The sequence below is a fragment of the Ambystoma mexicanum genome, chromosome 5q, assembly GCF_040938575.1.
Source record: "Ambystoma mexicanum isolate Mex_15411 chromosome 5q, UKY_AmexF1_1, whole genome shotgun sequence".
NCBI lineage: Eukaryota > Metazoa > Chordata > Amphibia > Caudata > Ambystomatidae > Ambystoma > Ambystoma mexicanum.
In genome coordinates, this window is record NC_090933.1 from 1,404,770,200 (window position 1) to 1,404,791,651 (window position 21,452).

General features: G+C 45.4%; 1 protein-coding gene across 1 annotated transcript in view; it reads left to right on the forward strand.

Moving 5' to 3' along the window:
- Positions 1-21,452, forward strand: part of LOC138498459 (fibrocystin-L-like) — a 1,772,245-nt gene that overhangs the window by 1,377,623 nt on the left and 373,170 nt on the right. Inside the window, exon 33 of the mRNA XM_069622209.1 lies at positions 19,588-19,744. Coding sequence (XP_069478310.1) covers positions 19,588-19,744 — 157 coding nt within the window. The remainder of the gene's footprint in view (positions 1-19,587; positions 19,745-21,452) is intronic.

A 21,452-nucleotide genomic window follows, 5' to 3' on the forward strand; every position in this document is an offset into this window, starting at 1 on the left:
CTTTCCAACGAACCTAGAACCGACTTCCTACTCCCTATATTTTTTCCGCAATCGCGATTTACGCACTCGCGAAATTTACCGCGATTTGCGATTTGGCTCAATTTCTCCACTTGTCAAAATAGCAGCTCCATTCTTTCCTTTGTTAAAATCCGTTTGCAACCTGGTAATAACTCATAGAGCATTGCTAAAGTGAGCCCGAACTAATACCAACAAGCATCTCTCACACACCCTGAATCTCTAGAGGGAATTAAAATCAGTTAGCACATTTTCCCATCCGTTGCCATCACCTTTAAAAGCATTTTGGGCCTGTGTTTCAAACTCTGCCTGTTTCCTCTAAGCTTGCTGGGGGGGAACTGAGTTCCGTATTGTATTTGATTGTATTTCTGAAGACTATGTGTGTTACTTCCATCTCCTTGCATTGCATATAGGGGGGGTGAATTGCCACCAGGGGAAAATTGAACATATTATCTCTTGTGAAACCATATCAGTTTATTTTCTGTACTGCATTTATTCCACCTTGCATTTCGTTGAAACCATAAAGAATTTCAGCTACCTCATCCTCTATACTACTCCTAAGTAATCAAGTGTACCACTGTAACATTACCCATTGTGGATCCACATCATATGTCTAAGTGTACTATCAGATATTAATTTGTTATAAAAGTGTGACACATATATATTGTTTAATTTTTCAAATAAACCTTTTAATTTGCAAAACAAACCTACTTCTTGGCTCAGTGGGGTTAGGGGGATTCTAAGAGGGGGGTGTTATACAAGGGTTGTCATCCAGAGTACTGAACTGGACATAAAAATACATCAATAAGGGTTTTCCTCAGCATCCCAGACTAGGCTTTGACTTAGCTGTAGTGTTGAAGTGAAGCCGCTTAACATAGCAGACACCAGACCCTTTGTTTCCCCCCTTCCCAGAAGGATTTTTTCAAAGGCCGTCCATTCCCTACGAAGGTTGTCTCCCCACCTCGGGTCCAGGAGTGCCCACTTCAATTGTATGTAACAAAATACTGAATGATCACCAATCTGAAGGTATTCCCCCAAAAGTTCAATGGAAAGAAACTGTCCCCCATCCCACATATGTCCTGTTTTCCACAGCCGGCCTTCAACTAACCACCTTTGCAAACCCAGCTGAAAATTGATCAAGTCTCGCAGTGGTGTGGCCCATATGCAACTTAGCAGAAAGGGCCATGATTTGAACCATTGAGTATGTTTCCCCCCCTTCCATACATTTCACAGTACCGAAAATACCAGATGTTCCAGGACTCTCTCAGGAATTCTATTCTGAGGGACAAACAATCACTCTTCCAGGGAAACCAGGGCCTAAACAGCATTTCCCAGACCCACCCATAGCTTAGATCTGAGCCAGATGAGATGATCCACCAGAATACGAAGCTGTGCCACCCTGTAATAGCATGACAAATCGGGGAGTCCCACAAAGCCCCTGTCTCTTGGAAGGATGAGGGTATCGTACACGATTTACGCGATTCTGTGGTAAGCTCCCTTACAGAGGAAGCACAACAGAGCCTGCTTAAGCGTTTGGAGAAATGTGTCCTGCACTACCCTGGGCATCCATTTGAAACAAGAAATCAAATTTGGGAAGAAGAGACATCTTAATGCAGTTAGGCATAGCCATCCAAAATAATTGCATCTTACCCTATCTTTCAGATCATGCCTAAGTCTGGCCTATTGGGGAATATATATACCTCAAACATTTCAGTCAGTTCCTTAGATATTTACACTCCTAAATATCGGAAACCATCTTCGTTAATTACAAAAGGCAGGGTCTGAAGATATTCCAATTTGTACGCACTGTCGGTCACGCCTGGAAGATTACGGACTTGGTGTGATTTATCGTAAATCACAGAATTCTACCATAGCCCTGCAAACCCCATCAAGAGGACACAGGAAAGACTCCCTCAGCTTGACCACATGGAGCAAAGTATCATCTGCAAATAGGGCCAATTTATAGGTTTGTCCTTGGGCCGAAATTCCCTGAATATCCTTATCTTTTCGTGCACTGGTAGCCCATAATTCCATAACTAGAGCGTACAGCAGAGATGAAAGCAGGCAACCCTGTCTACTACCACCATACAGGGGAAAAGAACATGACTCTATCCCATTAACCATCACTTTGGTGGAGGAAGCCGAGTATAATGCCCCGACCCAGCCCATCCACATCTCACCCATACCCACCTTCCTCAGTACCGCTCTCATAAAGGACCAGGGGGCACATGGAGACCCATCATCTTTCTAAGATTATCTGCCCCTTGCCTATTCTTTACGAAGCAAGCCTGTTCCGGGTGGACCAATTTCGTGAGAATGATCTCAATCCTTGACGCCAGGTCTATGTGGAAATCTTGGAATCTATATTCAAGAGTGATATCGGTCTATAAACTGAGCAGTGGGTTAAATCCTTTCCCTCTTTTGGGGTTACTGTTATCAAGTCCTCCAGGAAGGTGGCGGGGGGCACATCACCACCCACTTTAATACTATTAAAGACCTTAAGCAATGGGCTAGCCAGCAGATCCACACTTTATTAAAAGCTGACGCGAAACCATCTTCCCCTGGGGCCTTCCCCATCTTCATATGTTGAACGGCCCTCTGCACCACGCCCAAAAGTAATCTCAGCCTCCAAGGTCACCCTATCTTCAGACGACAGAGAGGTGAAGGGGGACATCCCTCAGGTAACTCTCGACCTCAGATTCTGAGGCCATTCCCTCATTGCTGTATAGGACCTTATATAATTCTGCTAATCTCTGGAGAATCCCCTCAGGTTCCCTTATATAATTTCCGACCCCATCCCTTATCAGCTCTACCCTCCTCTCATTTCTGACAGCTCGGAGCCTATGGATCAGATTGGATCTCACCCCTATCCCCTTTCTCATAGTATCTATATTTTTTGTGAAGTTCATAGTTCTGATAACTTCTCCCAGAAGCAGGGAGTTGCCGCCACAACATCCTTTCTCTCTTGATATTGGCCCTCAACTGGGTAATGTCCTCCCTTAATCTCCAATCCACCAAACACCTTTCCCGATTTTCTAGCCCCTTCAGCAATAAAAAAACAGTCGTTGCAGCCTCCCAAATATGCTGTTGCGAGTCCTCACACGTATCATTCGTCTCAAAAAAGCATCTAATTTTCCTTTCCATAGACTCCCTAAATACCACGTCCTGAAGGAGTGAATCATTGCAGCGCCACCAAAGGCCACCCCGTTTACGGTCCCCCAAGGTTTATGTCATCACCACCATGTCATAGTCAGACCACGCTAAAGGTTCAACCGCAACTGTTTTAACGGTTCCCCCGTAGTCCTGTGATATGAGAAGATCAATTCTCAAGAGTGTGTTATGCAGCGGGAGAAGAAAGATTACCCCCCCCAGCAGGCTATTCTGAGATCTACACACATCTAGCCAAAAATAAACCCCAAGAAGGTTAGTGAATTTCACATTTTCCCAATCAATCTCCCTCTGAGCTCCAGCCCTCCCTGATTTTCAATCCAGTCTAGGGTGCCGTATCATATTGAAATTCCCACCCACTATCGTCAGTCCCCCCCATTCTTTGTTCCACAGCAGCAAAAGCCAACCCAATAAAAGGTATCTGACACCACTGGGTGCATGAAGATCAACCAACGATATGCTCTTCCATCCCAAGAACCGCTTAACCATGAGTAGCCTCCCCTCTAACGCCCTCTTTACCTGAGCGTCTTTCAGTATCTGTCACGATTCATACCCCTGGTGACCCTACCCCTGGTGATCCTTTACATATTTGCCCCCAGGTCACATTGCAGTGTCTGAGATTGGCCCCATGGGTCTCAAAAGCCATAAGGAAGAACTCCTGGTCCCAGTCCTGACGCCTACTGCAGAAAAGAAGGCAAGTGTCAGGTTCTGATATGAGTCCAACATGCAGACTAGTGTTTTGGGTGTGGTTGGGCCCTCGGCAGTGGCTGGCTATATAAGCCTCTTCCAGCGGGAAATCGTGCTCCGTGTTATTCTGCACCTTGCAGCGTAATGCTCACCCTGTCCAGCTACAGCTTACCTGATCTCCGGGTCGGAAAATCTGCTCTGGAAAACAACACCGCCGATCTACAAGGAAAAAGAACAGAACTCATTATTCTGTACACTTACCTGTAAGCAGTGGACATCGAATTCCATCCAGCTTGTTCACTCGTGTACCGCTCCAGGAAACCACTGCAACCTGCAACATAGGAAAAGAGAAGAAACAAGACAGGAGGTTAACAATCTTCATAATAGCCTCAAGCCCAATGCCAGCGCTTCGCTCCTTACCTGTCATCTTCATGGGTCTCGGCTCAGCGCTTCCCCGTTCTTCATCTGGCAGCAAGAATAGACTACACGCGGTCCACGTTGCGAACACCGGCTGAGGCAACACCTGCAGAGACAAAAGAACATCACATTAGTCAGACACATTCCGAACGTAGGAACAGACATCGAAAAGAAGAACACACACGGAAAAGAAGAAAAGGGACAGGAGAGAGTCCGAAAGACAATTGGGAAAGAACACAAGAGACTTACAATTTACAGTGAAAAGACACTCTTCACTCACCTGAGAACAGCAAAAATCAGAGTCGGAGCCACAGCCAGTCTGGGCTCCACACGCAGGCTCGCAGACCAGTGAAGTAACTAGGTCCATAGGATACCTGCAGCGGCACCCCTGCGTTGAGAAGCAGGACGGAGAACTCACTGCTCACAAATACAAGGTGAGAGTTAACCCTGAGGGAAGGGCTAGTGACCAGAGTGAGTTGGGCCACTCCAATCACAAATGTTTCTCTAATTACTCGCTCCCTTAATCTATCATAGGAGCAGACTTCCCCAAGGTGCATCATAGACTGGAGTGACCACAGAAGTAGCATTTGCAATCCAGCATCGTCCGGCGCCCCCGCAGAGACCAGGTGGCCTTAGTCAATTCTCCGCCCGGGCGTCATGAGACATCTGAGAATGACCAATTGGCCCAGTTACTAGGTGAATTACGGGCCAAAGTGCACGCCGCCCGACAAGAAACCAATGCCCTCCGGAGGGAGCTGATAGTGAATAAGGACCACACAGATGAGCTAGCCAGGCAATTACTGCAGGCGCAAGCCGGCCAAGCTCCATTACCTGGGAGCGTTCCATCAGTCCCGCTCCGTCAGTGACCCCGGTGCAACTAGTCCTTCCTGGGGCAGTTCCTTTGGCCCCACCTGAGCATTTCTCAGGGGACCCGAAACAGTTTGCTGTGTTCATGAATCAGTGCCGCCTTCAATTCCTTTGTAGACCAGGAGCATTTCCAAATGATCAGACAAAGGTTGCCTTCGTGTTGTCATACCTGGGTGTCAGTGCTGCGGACTGGTCAGTGCCACTGGTTAACCGCGATGACCCTCTACTGCGGGATTTCGGAGGATTCCAATGGGAAATGGAGAAACTGTTCGCCCGACATACCCATGGCCAAGCCCTGGACAACAAACTTCCATCGCTTCGCCAAGGCAGTCAGGATTTGCTAATCTATATCGCTACCTTCAACAGACTCATTGTTGAAACTGGGTGGCCAGAAGAAAAGCGGATCGCACTATTCCATCGAGGCCTAAGTGGCGAGTTGAAAGACGTTCTAGCACAGGTAGTAGATCCTCCTCGAGACTGTGCTGAATTCATGGAATTGGTAGTCCAGTTAGACCACAGGCTGCAGGACCGGAAAACTGATCAAGCCCGATTTGAGGGCCGCACTGTGTACGTACGCCCAAAGGAAAGCAACTCACGGCCACAGGAGAACCCTGCCGAGCCTATGCAAATCGGAGGGGTACGAAGCCCATTAACCAAGACTGAAATAGAAAAATGAAGGCAACAGCAATTATGCCTGTATTGTGGGAAACCAGGCCACTATCTCCAGGACTGTCCGGTGAAACCACCCCAGAAAACAGTAGGAGCTACAGACAGAGAAGACACCAAACGGGAGTCGGAAAACCTGCAAGCCCGGCAGACGTAGGGGTCAGTTTGTCGAGCGAAAAGAAGGAACCACAGACCTCGCACCTTGCTGTGCCTGTGATCTTGATCAACCACCAACAACCGTCCAGGATGCATGCTGTTGAGGCATATGTAGACAGCGGAGCCGTTGGTAATTACATATACCAGGATTTGGCAACTACAATGGGTCTTCCCCTGCATCAAAAGAAGACATCAGAAAGAGTCACCACTGTCGACGGCACGGAAATATCTTCAGGTCCTGTGACGCATTGTACAGCAGAAGTGACCCTTTATGTCAAGATGGTCATCGAGAAGCTATTGTCTTCAACCTCATTAAGGCTCCTCAGTTTCGGGTGATCGTGAGGATACCATGGATGGAGACTCATAACCCCTATATCAACTGGCGTGCAAAGAGTCTTACCTTCTCCGGGGATTGTGCTCGCACATGTTATGAAGTGGAAACATCTCTGACTGAACAGAAGGGGGCGGTGGCATTGGGTTTAACAAATACATTACCAAGGGAATACTAAGACTACCAGGACATCTTTCAGAAGGAGCAAGCCAATACATTACCCCTCCATAGACCTTACGACTGCCAAATTGATCTCATACCCGGGGCGCAAATTCTGTGTAGCCAAATATACGCACTCACTGAGCCGGAGAACATCCATCTGAAGATATACTTGGACCAATATCTGGCAAACGGTTTCATTCGTCCATCCGAATCCCCTACAGCCTCACCCCTCTTCTTTGTACCCAAGATGGAGGGGGACCTGTGGACCTGCATTGACTATCAGGCATTGAATCAGGTGACAGTGAAGAATCGGGAATTATTAGACCAAGTCAAAGATGCCCAGATATACACCAAACTGGACCTCAGGGGGGCATACCATCTCGTACGCGTGAAAAAGGGAGATGAATGGAAGACCGCCTTTCGTACCAAATATGGCCTGTACGAATACCAGGTGATGCACTTTAGGATTTGCAATGCTCCGACAGCATTCCAGTTTTTCATGAACAACGTACTGCGCAAGCTAATCAATGTTTGCGCATTAGTCTACATCGATGATATCCTGGTGTACTCGGCTTCCCAGCAGGACCATGTTAGGCATGTCCGCGCCGTCCTTGAGAAACTCTGGCAGCATAAATTATATGCCAAACTCGAAAAATGCTCCTTCCATGTCACTGAAGTTGAGTCCTTAGGCTTTATTCTCACTCCCTGAGGCGTTTGGATGGACAGACACAAGGTGGACGCCGTCCTCAATTGGCCATCGGCGTCGTCAGTCAAAGGGGTTCAGAGCATGCTGGGCTTTGCAAACTTCTACCTCCGATTTATTCCTGGATTTTCCCAGATTGTTCACCTGATTACATCCCTGTTACGCAAAAACAAACGCTTCCAATTGACAGACGAGGGGGAAAAGGCCTTTCAGGTTCTCAAGAAAAGTTTACCTCGGCCCCTGTACTTCGACACCCTCGTCCAGATCTCCCGAATGTAGTCGAGACTGACGCTTCCAGCATGGCAATGGGGGCTGTTCACTCGCAAAAAGATCCCGAGACTGGCCAATTACACCCGGTGGCATTTTGGTCACGCAAGTTTTCGGCATCCGAAATCAACTATGCGATAATGGACAAGGAACTCGTAGCGATCAAAGCAGCATTCAAAGTCTGGCGACATTACCTTCTGGTTGCAAGACATACAATTACGGTGATCACAGACCACCGCAATTTACAATACCTCAAGTCAGCAAAAGCCCAGTCATCACGTCAACTCCTGTGGGCTTTGTTTTTTGCTGAATACGACAATGTGATCACATACCGGCCCAGGGTTCGGAATGGAAAGGCTGATGCTCTTTCCCGTCTTGGCAAATAATGAAAACATGTACTCAAACCCAGACCCAATCGCCATTATTCCGGTTGAAAGATTGTTAGGGCTCACAACAACTCTGTCCCTGAGCGATCTCCAAAAAGAAATACAATTGCAAATGAATGAGAAAACTCTACTGGAATGGGTCGCCAAAGGTGAACATCATACATCAGTAAACCAACTCCCCTACTTCCAGGGATGCCTGGACCTACCGAGCCAAAAGCTTTGAGAGCAAGTCATCTTCAGCTACCATGGTCGAATGATATCCAGGCATTGCAAAAACATTGGCCAAGCTGAAAAGAAACTATTGGTGGCCAACCTGGCAGAAGGACATGACCCAATTTGTATTGTCGTGGGGAATCTGCGCTCAAAACAAATCCCAGAAACAAAAACCTGCAGGCCTTCTACAGCCTCTGGAAATACCTCCCACGCCTTGGCATACACTTTCGCTCGACCTTATCACCGACCTACCTCCCTGCAATGGCTATAACACTATCTTGGTCGTGGTGGACATATTCTCCAAGATGGCCCATTTTATCCCATTAAAGGGGCTACCATCCTCATCCACTTTGGCAAAGGTGTTCTTGGAACAAATTGTCCGGTTACATGGTTTACCCTTCATATTGATTTCAGATCGCGGCAGCCAATTGATCTCCAATTTTTGGAAATAAAGTTGTAAAATCACGCAGATTGACGTCCGACTGTCCACTAGTCACCACCCCCAAACAGACGGCTAAACTGAACAGACAAATCAAACACTTGAACAGTACCTAAGGTGCATGCTGCATCAGACCGAGGGTAATTGGAACGACATTCTATGGATTGTTGAGTATGCATATAATAATTTGCTACACACCAGTACCGGACAGAGTCCATTTTACGTCATTTACGAACGACAACCACGTACCTCCAGTTTGGATCCCCTCATGGCCTTAGAAATGCCTGCAGTAAAATCTTGACACACAGGCATCACTCATGCCTTCAGAAAGGCAACGGAGCACCTGGCGCACGTTGAAGAAAGACACAAAAGATTCTCGGACCAGCATCATATGAAATCTCCTGTGTATCAAGTAGGGGACGAAGTCTGGTTGGTCTCCTGGCACGTACCCATAAAAGGAACTCTGACCTTTCCCCCAGATACCTAGGACCTTATACCATCAAGGCCATTGTTAACCTTGTAGCAGTGAAGCTGGCTTTACCATCAAACATGCAGATCCATCCGGTGTTCCACATGTCACTTCTAAAACCTGTTCAACCTGGCACTCGGATTAAAAGACCTCCAAACCCTGTGTTGATCAACGGTGAACCCAAGTTTGAAGTCAAAGAAATCCTGGATTCAAAAATCACCAGATCCAAGTTGTACTACTTAGTGGATTGGAGGGGGTACGGCCCTCAGGATAGAACATGTGAGCCCAGCAAACAAATTCACGCCCCTCGAGTAGTGAAACATTTTCATCATAAAAATCCAACCAAACCAGGACCAGACGGAAAGACCACCGTGAGAGGTGCCTTAGGGGGAGTGCTGTCACGATTTATACCCCTGGTGACCCTACCCCTGGTGATCCTTTACATATTTGCCCCCAGGCCACATTGCAGTGTCTGAGATTGGCCCCACGGGTCTCACAAGCCATAAGGAAGAAGTCCTGGTCCCAGTCCTGGTGCCTCTGGCGCCAGGCTCATTGCAGAAAAGAAGGCAAGTGTCAGGTGCTGATCTGAGTCCAACATGGAGGACTCCATTACATTTCTGTTCCCCAAAACATCCATGCAGACTAGTGTTTTGGGTGTGGTTGGGCCCTGGGGAGTGGCTGGCCATATAAGCCATGCCCCGGCTGGAAATCGTGCTTCATGTTATTCTGCACCTTGCACCGTAACGCTCACTGTGTCCAGCTACAGCTTACCTGATCTCCGGCCCGGAAAATCTGCTCTGGAAAACAACACTGCCGATCTGCAAGGAGGAAGAACAGAACTCATTATTCTCAACACTTACCTGTAAGTAGTGGACATCGAATTCCATCCAGCTTTTTCACTCGCATTACCGCTCCAGGAAACCACTGCAACCTGCAACGTAGGAAAAGAGAAGAAACAAGACAGCAGGTTAACAATCTCCATAATAGCCTCAAGCCCAACACCAGCGCTTCGCGCACCTTACCTGTCATCTTCGTGGGTCTCGGCTCAGCGCTTCCCCGTTCTTCATCTGGCAGCAAGAATAGACTACACGCGGTCCACGTTGCGAACACCGGCTGAGACAACACCTGCAGAGACAAAAGAACATCACATTAGTCGGACACATTCCGAACATAGGAACAGACATCGTAAAGAAGAACAAACACGGGAAAGGAGGAAAGGGACAGGAGAGAGTCTGAAAGACAATTGGGAAAGAACACAAGAGACTCTTAGAATTTACAGTGAAAAGACACTCTTCACTCACCTGAAAACAGCAAAAAACAGAGTCGGAGCCTCAGCCGGTCTTGGCTCCAATCGCAGGCCCGTGGACCAGTGAAGTAACTAGGTCCATAGGATACCTACATCGGTTACGGCGCCCCTGCGTTGAGAAGCAGGACAGAGAGCTCACCGCTCACAAATACAAGGTGAGAGTTAACCCTGAGGGAAGGGCTACTGACCAGAGGGAGGTGGGCCACTCCAGTCACGAATGTTTCTCTAATCACTTGCTCCCTTCACCTATCATAGGAGCAGACTTCCCCCAAGGTGCATCATAGACCGGAGTGACCATAGAAGTAGCATTCGCAATCCAGCATCGTCCGGCGTCCACGGAGAGACGAGGTGAGCGTAACAGTATCAGACACTTCACCAGGATAATGCCCATTCCACCTTTTTTCCTTTCCCCTGCCGAAGCGCAAAACGACTGTGTCACCATCTTGCCCCCCAAGTGAGCCTCATCTCCAATCCTAAAGTGAGTCTCCTGGAGAAACAAATCCACAAGCAGTCCCTCAGCAGTAATGATCGCTTATGGGTTCATCCCCTGAGTTTACCCGCATCGACTGATCAATATCTCAACTCAAACTGATCCTAGAGCCATGCAGCCTTCCCAATCGACTCTATTTGTCTTCATACCTAGGAAGCACAACCCTTTCCCCAAGCCACCCACTCTAATCCCCCCTCCATATCCCAAATGCGAGAACTAAAACAACCATAAAACCCATATGAATAACATGAACAGTATCTCGACCAATGAGATGCACAGATAACTCTGGGGCACTAGGAGTGCAGATCACCACACACCTGACGCTTCCTCCAAACGAAACCCTGTCACTCCACTGCATCTATGCTTAACAACAATCTCCCCTCCCCGATATCCACAGCTACAAACAAAATACCAAGCAATACCAACATTCCCTGCTGTAAGAGGCACATCTATGAGACAGTTTTTGGGGGTGAAGCATTCATCTTTCTGAACTTCCTAGGATCAGTCACTTTTTATTATTATTTTATTATTATTATTATGGTATTTGTTGAGAGTAGACCTAGCTTCAAGAAGCAAAAGAGCGCTTTACAGAGGTATTCAACAATACAGATACACAAGAGAGCGCTTTTCAGAGGTAACAACAGAACAGATATACAGCATGGAGTAGGATACAGAGGGGCGCAGAGGAGGGGTACAGCTGTACAGGGTGGTGAGTCAGGTGGGGCGGGAGGCCACGTGATGGTCTAGATGTTCAGGAGGAGCGACTCCTTGAATAGCTGGGTCTTGAGTTCTTTTCTGAATTGGAGGATCATGGGGGGCGAGTCTGATGCTGACAGGGAGGAGGTTCTATAGTCTTGGGGTGTAGGCAGAGAAGGCTTGTTTTCTGGTCCTTGTCTTTTGGCAGCAGCAGATTCCAAGTCGACACGTGTCCTGGCTTCGGTGGTGCGCTGTCCACCGGAGATGCTGAGTTTCTCCATGAGGTAGCAGGGTGAGTTGAGGGCGACTGCCTCATAGATGATGCAGCAAGACTTGAAGGTGATATGTTTGTGCAGTGGGAGCCAGTGAATATCGATGAGAGCTGGGGTGATGTGGTCATTTCTGCGTAGACCCTTGATGAGGCATGCAGCCGTGTGTAGGACACTTCTTAGTCGCCAAAGGGAGGACGACAGGAGGCTTTCGAGGGCGGCACTTTTCTTCTTGCCCCTGGATGTGCAAAGGTGTTTTTGAATCTTTCCCTCATCTGCCATTGTTCTTACTGTTATGATTGCTGGTGCCTCATAGTTCCTGGAGAACCTGCTCGGACATATTCCCTTCCTTTAATATTGTAACTCTCCTCTGACCTGAAAGGACAGCACAAAGGGGTATCTCCATCTGTACCTAATCCCTTCTGTTTGATGCCAAGGTCTCAATAGCCTACACTGTTTCCGTAGATCCAGGGTGTATGCCGACAGATCTTGAAATGATTTAATCAATTTCCCTTCCCATTCAAACGTTCCCAGGCTGTGGACCTTCCTGAGAATGGCCTCCTTAACTTGGAAGTAGTAGCACTGGACCACGACCGATATAGGCCCTGACCAGAACCCGCACCTCTATTATTCCTGTCGAACACCACTGTCCTGGAATCTTCCGGAACTAACAAACCTTTAATCAAGCCCTTGACCCATCTTTCGAGATCAGAGGATGATTCCCTGTTCTTCTGGGGAAGTCCCCACAGGCGTATGTTGTTCCGCCGTGTTCTGTTCTCCACATCGTCCAGCTTACTTCGCATCTTCTTCTCCCTGTCTGTTTGTTTATTTATTTGTAATGTGCGCTAGACCCGAGGGTATAAGGGCGCAGGGGGTACATGAATATTTTCAGCTTAAGGATACATAGTTACATGGTTAAACAGTTATAATACAGTCAAGAAGGTCAATTGCAACAGTAAGATATATACATACAGTAAGCATAATCAGGAATACATTACATGAAAGAGAGCGGTTCTACATAATATAGGCATAGTGGTGTCTATTTACATGTGCAAAAGAGTGGAGATAGTAGGACAGTAGCTGAAGTGCATTTAGTGGCCATTTTATTTGAACCAGTTGATGATGTTGTGTCTGAAGTTCGGGTATGTTTGGTTCGCCCTCAGGGAGGGGAGTAAGTAGTTCCAAAGCTGGGCAGCTTTGACTAGGAAGCTGTTCCCTCCAGCTTTTGTCTTTGAACCTTGGTACGATCTAGCAATTAGTATTAGCAGTTCTGGTTGGCCGGTTGGAGGATTTTCTCTTAATTCTCTCTATGAGATAGTGGGGTGCATTGTTATTTAGGCACTTGTGTGTTAGTGAGGCAGTTTTAAGGAATATTTTGTCGCTAGTGGAACCCCAATTATTCTGTCTCCCTGCCTCAGAGATGTTCTCTTTTCTGGCAATGCCCAGTGCTGCTCTAAGAGCATTATTCTGTGGAGTCAGAATTTTACTGACGATATACTTATTGGCGTTAGGTAAAGGGCGTTACAATAGTCCAGTTTGGACAAGATTAGAGCTCTGGCCAAGATAGTGCCGCTATTTTTAGATAAAAATGGTTTGCCGGCTCTAATCAGCTTACATGTGTATGCTGTGGCATAGGCCATGGAATTAACCTGTTTGGCAAAGGTAAGGGTAGAATCCAGGTAAACACCTAAGGTTTTTACCTCTTTGGCAACCTTGATAGTGTTGCCATCAATATTAAAGGAGGTGTACTTGTGACCAAGTTCATTAATGTTAGGCTTAGTTCCCAGAATGATGAGTTCAGTTTTGTCATCATTCAGGCATAGACCATAGTAAACCATCCATGCCTGGATGATGAGGTAAATTGTGTTTACGAAGGCCAAATCCTTATCATAATCCCCAGTGAGTGGTATGAGAATCTGGGTATCATCTGCATAGTTGGTGTAGGTGATACCAAGATGATCCAGATCATCGAAAAGGGGCTTAGTAAATATATTGTACATTGTGGGTGAGACACATGAGCGCCGAGGCACTCCACGAGTGATGGGAATTGGGTCTGCTGCTGCTGAAGGTGAGAAGACGCTCATAGTTGGGTTGGTTAGAAAGGATTGGATCCAGACTATGGCCTTCTGGGAGAGGTGTGCTGCTGAGTCAAGGTGATTGCAGAGGACCTTATGGTCCACCAAGTCAAATGCTGCCGAGAGATCAAGAAGGAGTAGTAGGGCTTATTTCCCTTTGTCTCTCAGCTCGTCAATTTGGGCCCTGAGGTCAATGAGCACTGTCTTGGTACCACGTTGTGGCCTGAATCTTGATTGCCTGGCTGCTAGTAGCTGGTTAAGCTCCAAATAATCCTGTATTTAGAGATAAGCCATACTATCTAAAATGTTTAGTACGAATGGCACTGTTGTAATAGGCCTATAGTTGGTGGGTATAGTAGGATCTAATTACTGTTTTTTGAGGAGCGGTAGTACCCCAAACTCTTTTAGATTACTTGGGATGGTGCTGATAGAGAATGAGGCATTGATTAGCTTCGATATGAAGGGTGCTAGGTCTCTAGCCGCATCTTTGATGATTTGGGCTGGGCATTTATCTCCCTGACAGTTAGACGGTTTGAGAGAGCGGATGATTTTTTCGACCTCTCGAATTGAAACTTTGGCAAAGCTAAATCGTTGTGCTGGTTTAAGTGGAGGCGATGCAGTGCTAACGGGTGTGGTAATGTTGGGTATGTTTATTTTTTTGGGCAATTTTATCCTGAAGAGTGGTGATTTTGTTAGCGAGGGCCTTCTGTATGTCGGAACACCAACTTTTATCCTTCACACAATTATCAGGCACAAGGATCGGGGCTTCAAGTTCTTTTAGGATAACAAAGAGTTCCTTTGTACTTGGGTTAGCTTGCAGGATCCTTATGTTGTACGTTTCCTGCTTGGTGCGCATCATTTCTTTCTGCCTCCATAGACTTCCCATTTAATGTTTTCCGTTCTCAGGGTTTTGAGGTGTGGGGTGAACCAAGAGTTCAGATGTGCTCTGGGTTTACTTTTTCTCATTTTTAGAGGGGCAATGGTGTCTAAGGCTTCAGTCATGGTTTTATTATATTCATTAACTAGGGTGGTGGGATCAGTGATATCTGGTAGTGAATTGAGGGCTGGTAGTATTAGGGGTAGGAGTTTATCTGCATTAATGTTCGTATTATTCCTTGCTAAGGTCGGAGGAGCGATTAGGTTATTTTTGCTTGAAAGCCTTTGGCATCTAATGTAAAGGCCACAAGATGGTGGTCTGTCCATAGCCAAGGGGATATTGCCGTGATAGAGGTATTGCAATTGTAATCTGCCACCCAGTGAAGTGTTCTACCTTTGTCATAGGTTAGTAGTGTCACTCTTTGAGTGAGGCCGAGATCAGTGAGGACATTGGCTTTTATTGCTGCTTGCTGGTCTTTGGGATCATTAAATCCCAGGTTGAGATCCCCAAGCAAAAGTACTTGCAAGGTATTTTTTAAATTGTCAGAGAGAATGGTGGAGATGTCATCCTCGAATGCGCCGATGGGGCCCGGAGGTCTGTATATTAGATGAATGATGAGCGTTTGGGAGTCAGAGATGGGTAATTTGGCAGTGAGGGATTCACAGGATTTGACATCAGGAGAGGGGACTAGTCTTAAGGCTAGGTTGGATTTGGCTATGAGAGCTATGCCTCCTCCACGAGTCCCGATTCTGTCTGCTCTAAGAATGGTATAATTGTCGGGTATAGCGAGCATAAGGGCAGGGCCTGCTGCTGCATGTAGCCATGATTCAGTAATGGCTAGAAAATTATAGTGGTCTTCCTGAATTAAGTCAACTACCTCCGTGGCATGAGCTACTAAGGCTCTAGAGTTTATTAAGGCCCCCTTAAGGTTTGGGGCATGATTTCCTGTCAATGGAATGGGTAGAGTACTGTTGTTAACCTCATCAGTCGATGTTGATAAGTGGGGTTTGTTCTGCTGGTATTTTTTATAGAAAGGATTGTTCATCTTTAACGTGGATAGAGTAGTGGGATTAGTATTTTTGGTTATGATAGTTTGTTTGTTATGGGGTATTTTCTCCTATGGCCAATATTGGTTATTAAGCTGGCAGGTAGTTCAAATTATTTTGTCTGTCTAGAGCAGAGTCTAATGTTTCTGGAAGGAAAGTGACAGGGTATATTAATTCTAGGTAGACTCTGGGTAAAATTAACAGTGTGTGACAATTGTTGTTGGCTCAGATTGCTGGGTAACGATGGGGTACATGCAGCACTCGCTAAGACTACCATATTTTTAGTTGTAATAGAGTCTGGAGCAGGTGTACTAGAAAGGTCTGTGGAATCTAGAACTAGTGCCAGTGGGCTGTGAGGCAGAAGCATACATAGTGCACTTAGGGCTAGTTAGAAAGTGGTGTTTCACAAACAAGAAGTTCCAATTTATACATGGATGGTGGGTGGCCTGTGTGGTTTGCACTCTAGTAGCATAGGTTACTTCACTTGGCTAGCAGTGTATCAGAGTACATTTTGGTAGTATAGGCTAATTGGGATTACAGACAACAAGGCTAATTGCCTTCAAGTGGGCTGTGTTCAAGTTCTTTCAAGCTAGTCTCCATCTTTACTTCCAGGACATCGGTTATGTTCTAGGGCCTCCACCCTGTCTTCCACCTTTTCCACTCACTCCTTGATCACCAAAAAGGTGTTATGCACCTCCGCTCTAAAGGTATGTACGATTTCACACTGTGGATGTCTGTCTGGAGTACTCTCAACTCTCCCCCCATTTGCTGAGCCTGTGCCTATGTCATGTCATTGATTCCAGGCCACCACTCGTGGATCCACTCATGGATCTCAAAGGACAATCATAAGTCAAGCGGTCTCCCGCAGCAAGTCAACAATCCACCTCCTTTGGAGTATCCCCTCTACTCACCACAACAAGAAAGTTCCAAGATATCCACAGCCATCGGGGTAAACTGCCAGCTGGTCACATGCTGTCTTCCAGGCCTCCCTCATCTCTATGCTTCAGGTCCCTTCTGTGCCACTCATTGCCACCTCGCCCTTCACTCAGCCACTAGCAGGGGTATTTCAATCCTTGAAATGTGACCAAACTCACAACAGTGTGGCTCAATCAACTTGCACCTTTGCAGGCACTGAGGGTTCCATCTATAGGGGCATATACCAATCTTTGTGGCTGACATTGATACACCTTTCACCCTCACTCTGGCGATGGTGTCTGCAGACAGCCACAGACACCTGGTTTTCACGGGCAACTAAAGTCTTTCCAGCCCTTGTTGCCAGTGCCACAGTCAGACACCTCTCCTGGTCCAGCTCGGTGGGGGTGCATAACACCATGTCGCTGATCAAGCTCAGCCAATTGTACCGTGAGCGTAGCTGGACCTCCCTCTGACACCTCAGCAGATACTGCTTGTAGCCACTGAATATTCCAATGGCCACGGTTGTGGCAATCCCAGGGTGATCATCTTCAGAGATCTCGAGTTGGCCCTATTCCCTGTAGTGTCTTGGCAGTTCCACGTTGGACCTTGCCTCCTCCACAAATACACATGTAATGGGTAGAGGGCACATCCATCCAAGTCCCCTTGATCTTCAGGAACACTTCACCACGTAACACGGGTCCTCCGTAAAGATCAGGACCATGACAGAGCTCCATATAGCAGCTTGGAGCAGGGAGGCTTGTCCTTAGGTGGCTATTTTTATCCGCGCCCCCTAGTAGTCTCCTCTACAGATGTGTTTAACAACATCTACCATAAGTTCCAGCTAGCACAATCATTGGTTAGGGATCATGGGAGTCAACATTTAGGGTGGCGAACTTGGAGACCTCTGTCCAAGAATGAGGCTAAACAGAGCAGGTCTGGGTTTTCAAATCTTACCCCAAATGTTTTGCGTCACTAATTCAAGCAGAAGCAAGTGGAAGTGTCTGATTTCGTTCTTCAAATAGAGGCAAGAAAATGTAAATTGCCACCATGATTACACTTTATTTAATATGTTCTTTGGAGCTTTAAATATCTCCCTATAAAACACAGTGGGACTGATTTACAAACCGTTTGTCAATATAATTTTCGCGTTGAAAAACACCTTTGTAAATCAGGCCCACCTTGTTCTATTTTAGTTTAGTTTATTTACCCTTCCTCAAAAATTGAATGAGGAGGAAACTCCCCTGCATCTTTTTCCTGAAAAAAGTTCAACGTGCCACTTTACACAAATTGCCTCTAAAACATGACCTGTCATTAGTCAAAATATGTTGGGAACCCTTATGTAAGCCTTTCTCTCTTCTAAACAATCCCCAGAGACTGGTCCTTCAGTGATGTCATTTCACCAAAATGCCAGAGATAGCGGAAATGATATCACATGACCCTTGACCTCTGATGACATCACATGAAGTGATGTAAATTGACCCCATCCCGAAGTGACATCACCCCTTGAGAAAACAGGAAGTGGCATCACATAGCATTGTTCCTAGGTACCCTATGAAAAATATGGTTAAGATATCACTGTAATGTGATATACATTTCATACAAGAATGGATCACCATATTTATCGTTAATATCAGTGTGTATAGCCCATGTTACCAAATTACTATGAATGCAAGCAGACGTCCAAGGCTAAATGATAATGATGTGTTATTACATAGCAATTACGCTTAAGCGCTTTATATAGTACAAATATACATACAATATCACCCAACCTGTGTTGGTACTAATTTATCAACCTCAGAAGGATAAAAGGCTGAGATGACCTTGCCGGGATGTGAACCTGGAACCTGCAGACCAAACACACATCGCTGCAGTGAGCGCTCCACCCACTGAGCTATCTTACCAGCTATAGCTATCTTACAGCTATAGTACAATGAGCAATTACATGTCTTAAACTAGTAACTGAGATTTAACAGCAGGCCAGTTCATCTGCAGGTCTGGTGCAAAGTGTTACACTTGTGGAACCCCCTTTTTTAAGAGGCCTGAACAAGAAAGCCAGCCTCTCCAGAAACAAAGAGACACATGGCACTGGCCACAGCCCAGGGGCTTCAATTGAACCCCCCCTTTATTTTAGGGGTAGCATGGGAGACCACAGAGGTAGCAATGGAGAGCTCAGGGGTCGCAGGTGCGACCCCTGGAGGCCCCCAAATGAAGTCCCTGTGGTCCTACTTATTCAGTTTTCTCCATCCTTCTTCTCTTATCGGCCCTCTTACTCCCATTAATCTATGGCTATGATTTTTTAGTCATTAGCCCTCCTCGTCTGTCCATCTGTTGTATCTTTGTTGATAGCACATTTCTTGCCACATTTTATTTTTTGAGTTATTGAAATTCATAATCCCCTACATTTTTTAAAACAGGGATTTCTCACTGAAGCAGTGTCCTTTAGGTACTTATTGTACACTTGGCAAACCATTTTAGTACTTTTTCTGTGCAGGGATTGAGTAACTGGACAAAAAGTGACTATGTTTTTTCTTTAATGTATGCACCATTTTTACAATGTTTTTAAATTTCTAGTATGCTTTTAGCTGATTAGATAATGTGTTTGGAATTTGTTCACATTTTCTTTATTGTCCTACTAATTTTACTTGTAATAACAAATTCAACATGTATGTAGATGGCTAGATAAAAGACGTCATAATAGGTACATTAGATCTTGTTACACCTGCTTTTTTTAATACTCGTGTCTCGATGAATTTGCTGAAATCAATAAATGCATCTTAGTCCATGGGCAAAGTCACCTGGGAAGATGAATTGCTAACTGTTTGGGGATCCCACTGGAGACATTACTTCCAGGGGAAGGCATTTGTTTGAAGCAAAGGATGAGAGCTATCTCAGGTACCAGTTACATTTTAAATTTTGGATATTTGGAGTTGATCATTTAACCCACTGATGAGCTCTAATCCATTCCAGCTCTGACCTTGGAAGCGTGAATGTCACCATCGCTGGAACAGTATGTGATGTACAAAGTGTCGCCAGCACACAAGTCATCTGCATCACAAATGGTCACAGTCCCTCAGGTCATGTTAAGGTGAAAGTCAACATCGAAGGACAAGGCATCGCTAACCTTGTAAGTATAAATCTTGTCATCCCATTTTTATATATTTTTGAAAAACATAACATGATTTCATATATATATATATAATAATTATTTGTACAGCCACCAACTTTTGCCACCTAGTAAATCAATACATAATCCTGCATCCATAAGAGAGGCAGGAAGGAGACATGCAAACATTAACAAGATATTTAAGAGGATGTAATCATTAAGATGAAAAATATCAATTGGGGGTGCTGATTACAGATATCAGTTCATTATTATTTTTCAAATATTAATGTATTAGGTAATGGGCTAGAAAATAATTTTAAAAAAGAATGTGCGCACTGTAATTGTTGCACTGCAGAGTTGGTCTAATGACCATTTGGTTTATTTGTTTGTTTAACTGTTTAATTAAAGCAATGAGGAAATATATGTTTACGTATCCAACCTTACTAAATAAGTATAAAGTAATTTTGGATAATTTTAACAATATTTAAGACAACAAATCCCTATTGTTTGCAACAATATTATAAAGCTAAAAACAAACCAGATTTTGAAATAAACTCACTAGTGAAAGACATGGAAAATTAATGGTCACTTGAAGGCCTTTCTTCTTTAAAACAGTCATTGTGAAATCCAAGCAAAATTGCTCATACATTTATTCAGAGAAATATTGTACTTCATGTCGCCTACGCCTATTTATGTATTTACTTATTTCCTTACGTGTAGTGTTTGATTTATACAGTGCTTAATGCCAGACTCCTCCAGCTGCTAAGTACTCAACCGATGATCAAACTCATGGCGCATGGTATCAGCTTCAAAGTGTATCACATAAGCTTTAGGAAAGCCACAATATATCCATCCCGTGGTGCCAATATACATAATGTTCTGGAATAAGTATGGCAAGGTCCTACTTACTAGACTTCCCAAATAGAAACCCGTCACCCTCAAACAGTGTGGGTACGATAGTGCGGCTGATATCAGGCTCCTCCCTTAACAAGTATCTCACTCCAATTCTGATGCCACTGTATTAGCCTTGTAATGAGGCATGATCTGCATCCAAGACTTACTGGTTAACATATTAACTACCATGCGGATATACATATACTTCCATGTGTTCATAGCCATATTTGCCATACAGTGCTATGTTTGCCTTCGTTTTTCAGAAGGTGGAGAGAACAGTGTATTATTGGGTGGAGTGAATTACGTATTAAGTAAATGGGACCTCAGTTTGGGGCACAATAACTACTCTAGATTCATGAGTCTACTTTAAGTAAAAGGCTGGCCATTCATCACCGCCATAGTCTGGACCTTGTGGCAGATGCATATCATTGTGGGAACAAGGCAGATAGGAGAGGCAAAAAGTCCCCCATCACTACTTTTCTCATCCACAACACAACAGCCTCTAGCATTGTCCCATGATATGAACATTCCGCATTGTCAGGCTGGGAATCCTTGGTACAATTTAAACAGTAAAAAAACTGCAGGCTATCCACCACTATCTGCAGAGTTTGCACAGCAACTAATGAGGTGGACAGAATCTTAGGCCCATGCTCAGACCCCACCCCCAAATGCTATATGCTCTGTGAAAGTGATTCCTCATTGGACGAATTATTCTTTTTCATAAGATTTCCATAGTCTGCAAGGACTGTCTGAAAGTTTTGAGCATGGTTAAAACTTTTAATCTGCAGCCACATGTTCATGGTAAACACTGCCAGAGGCCCTGTAAAAAAAAGGC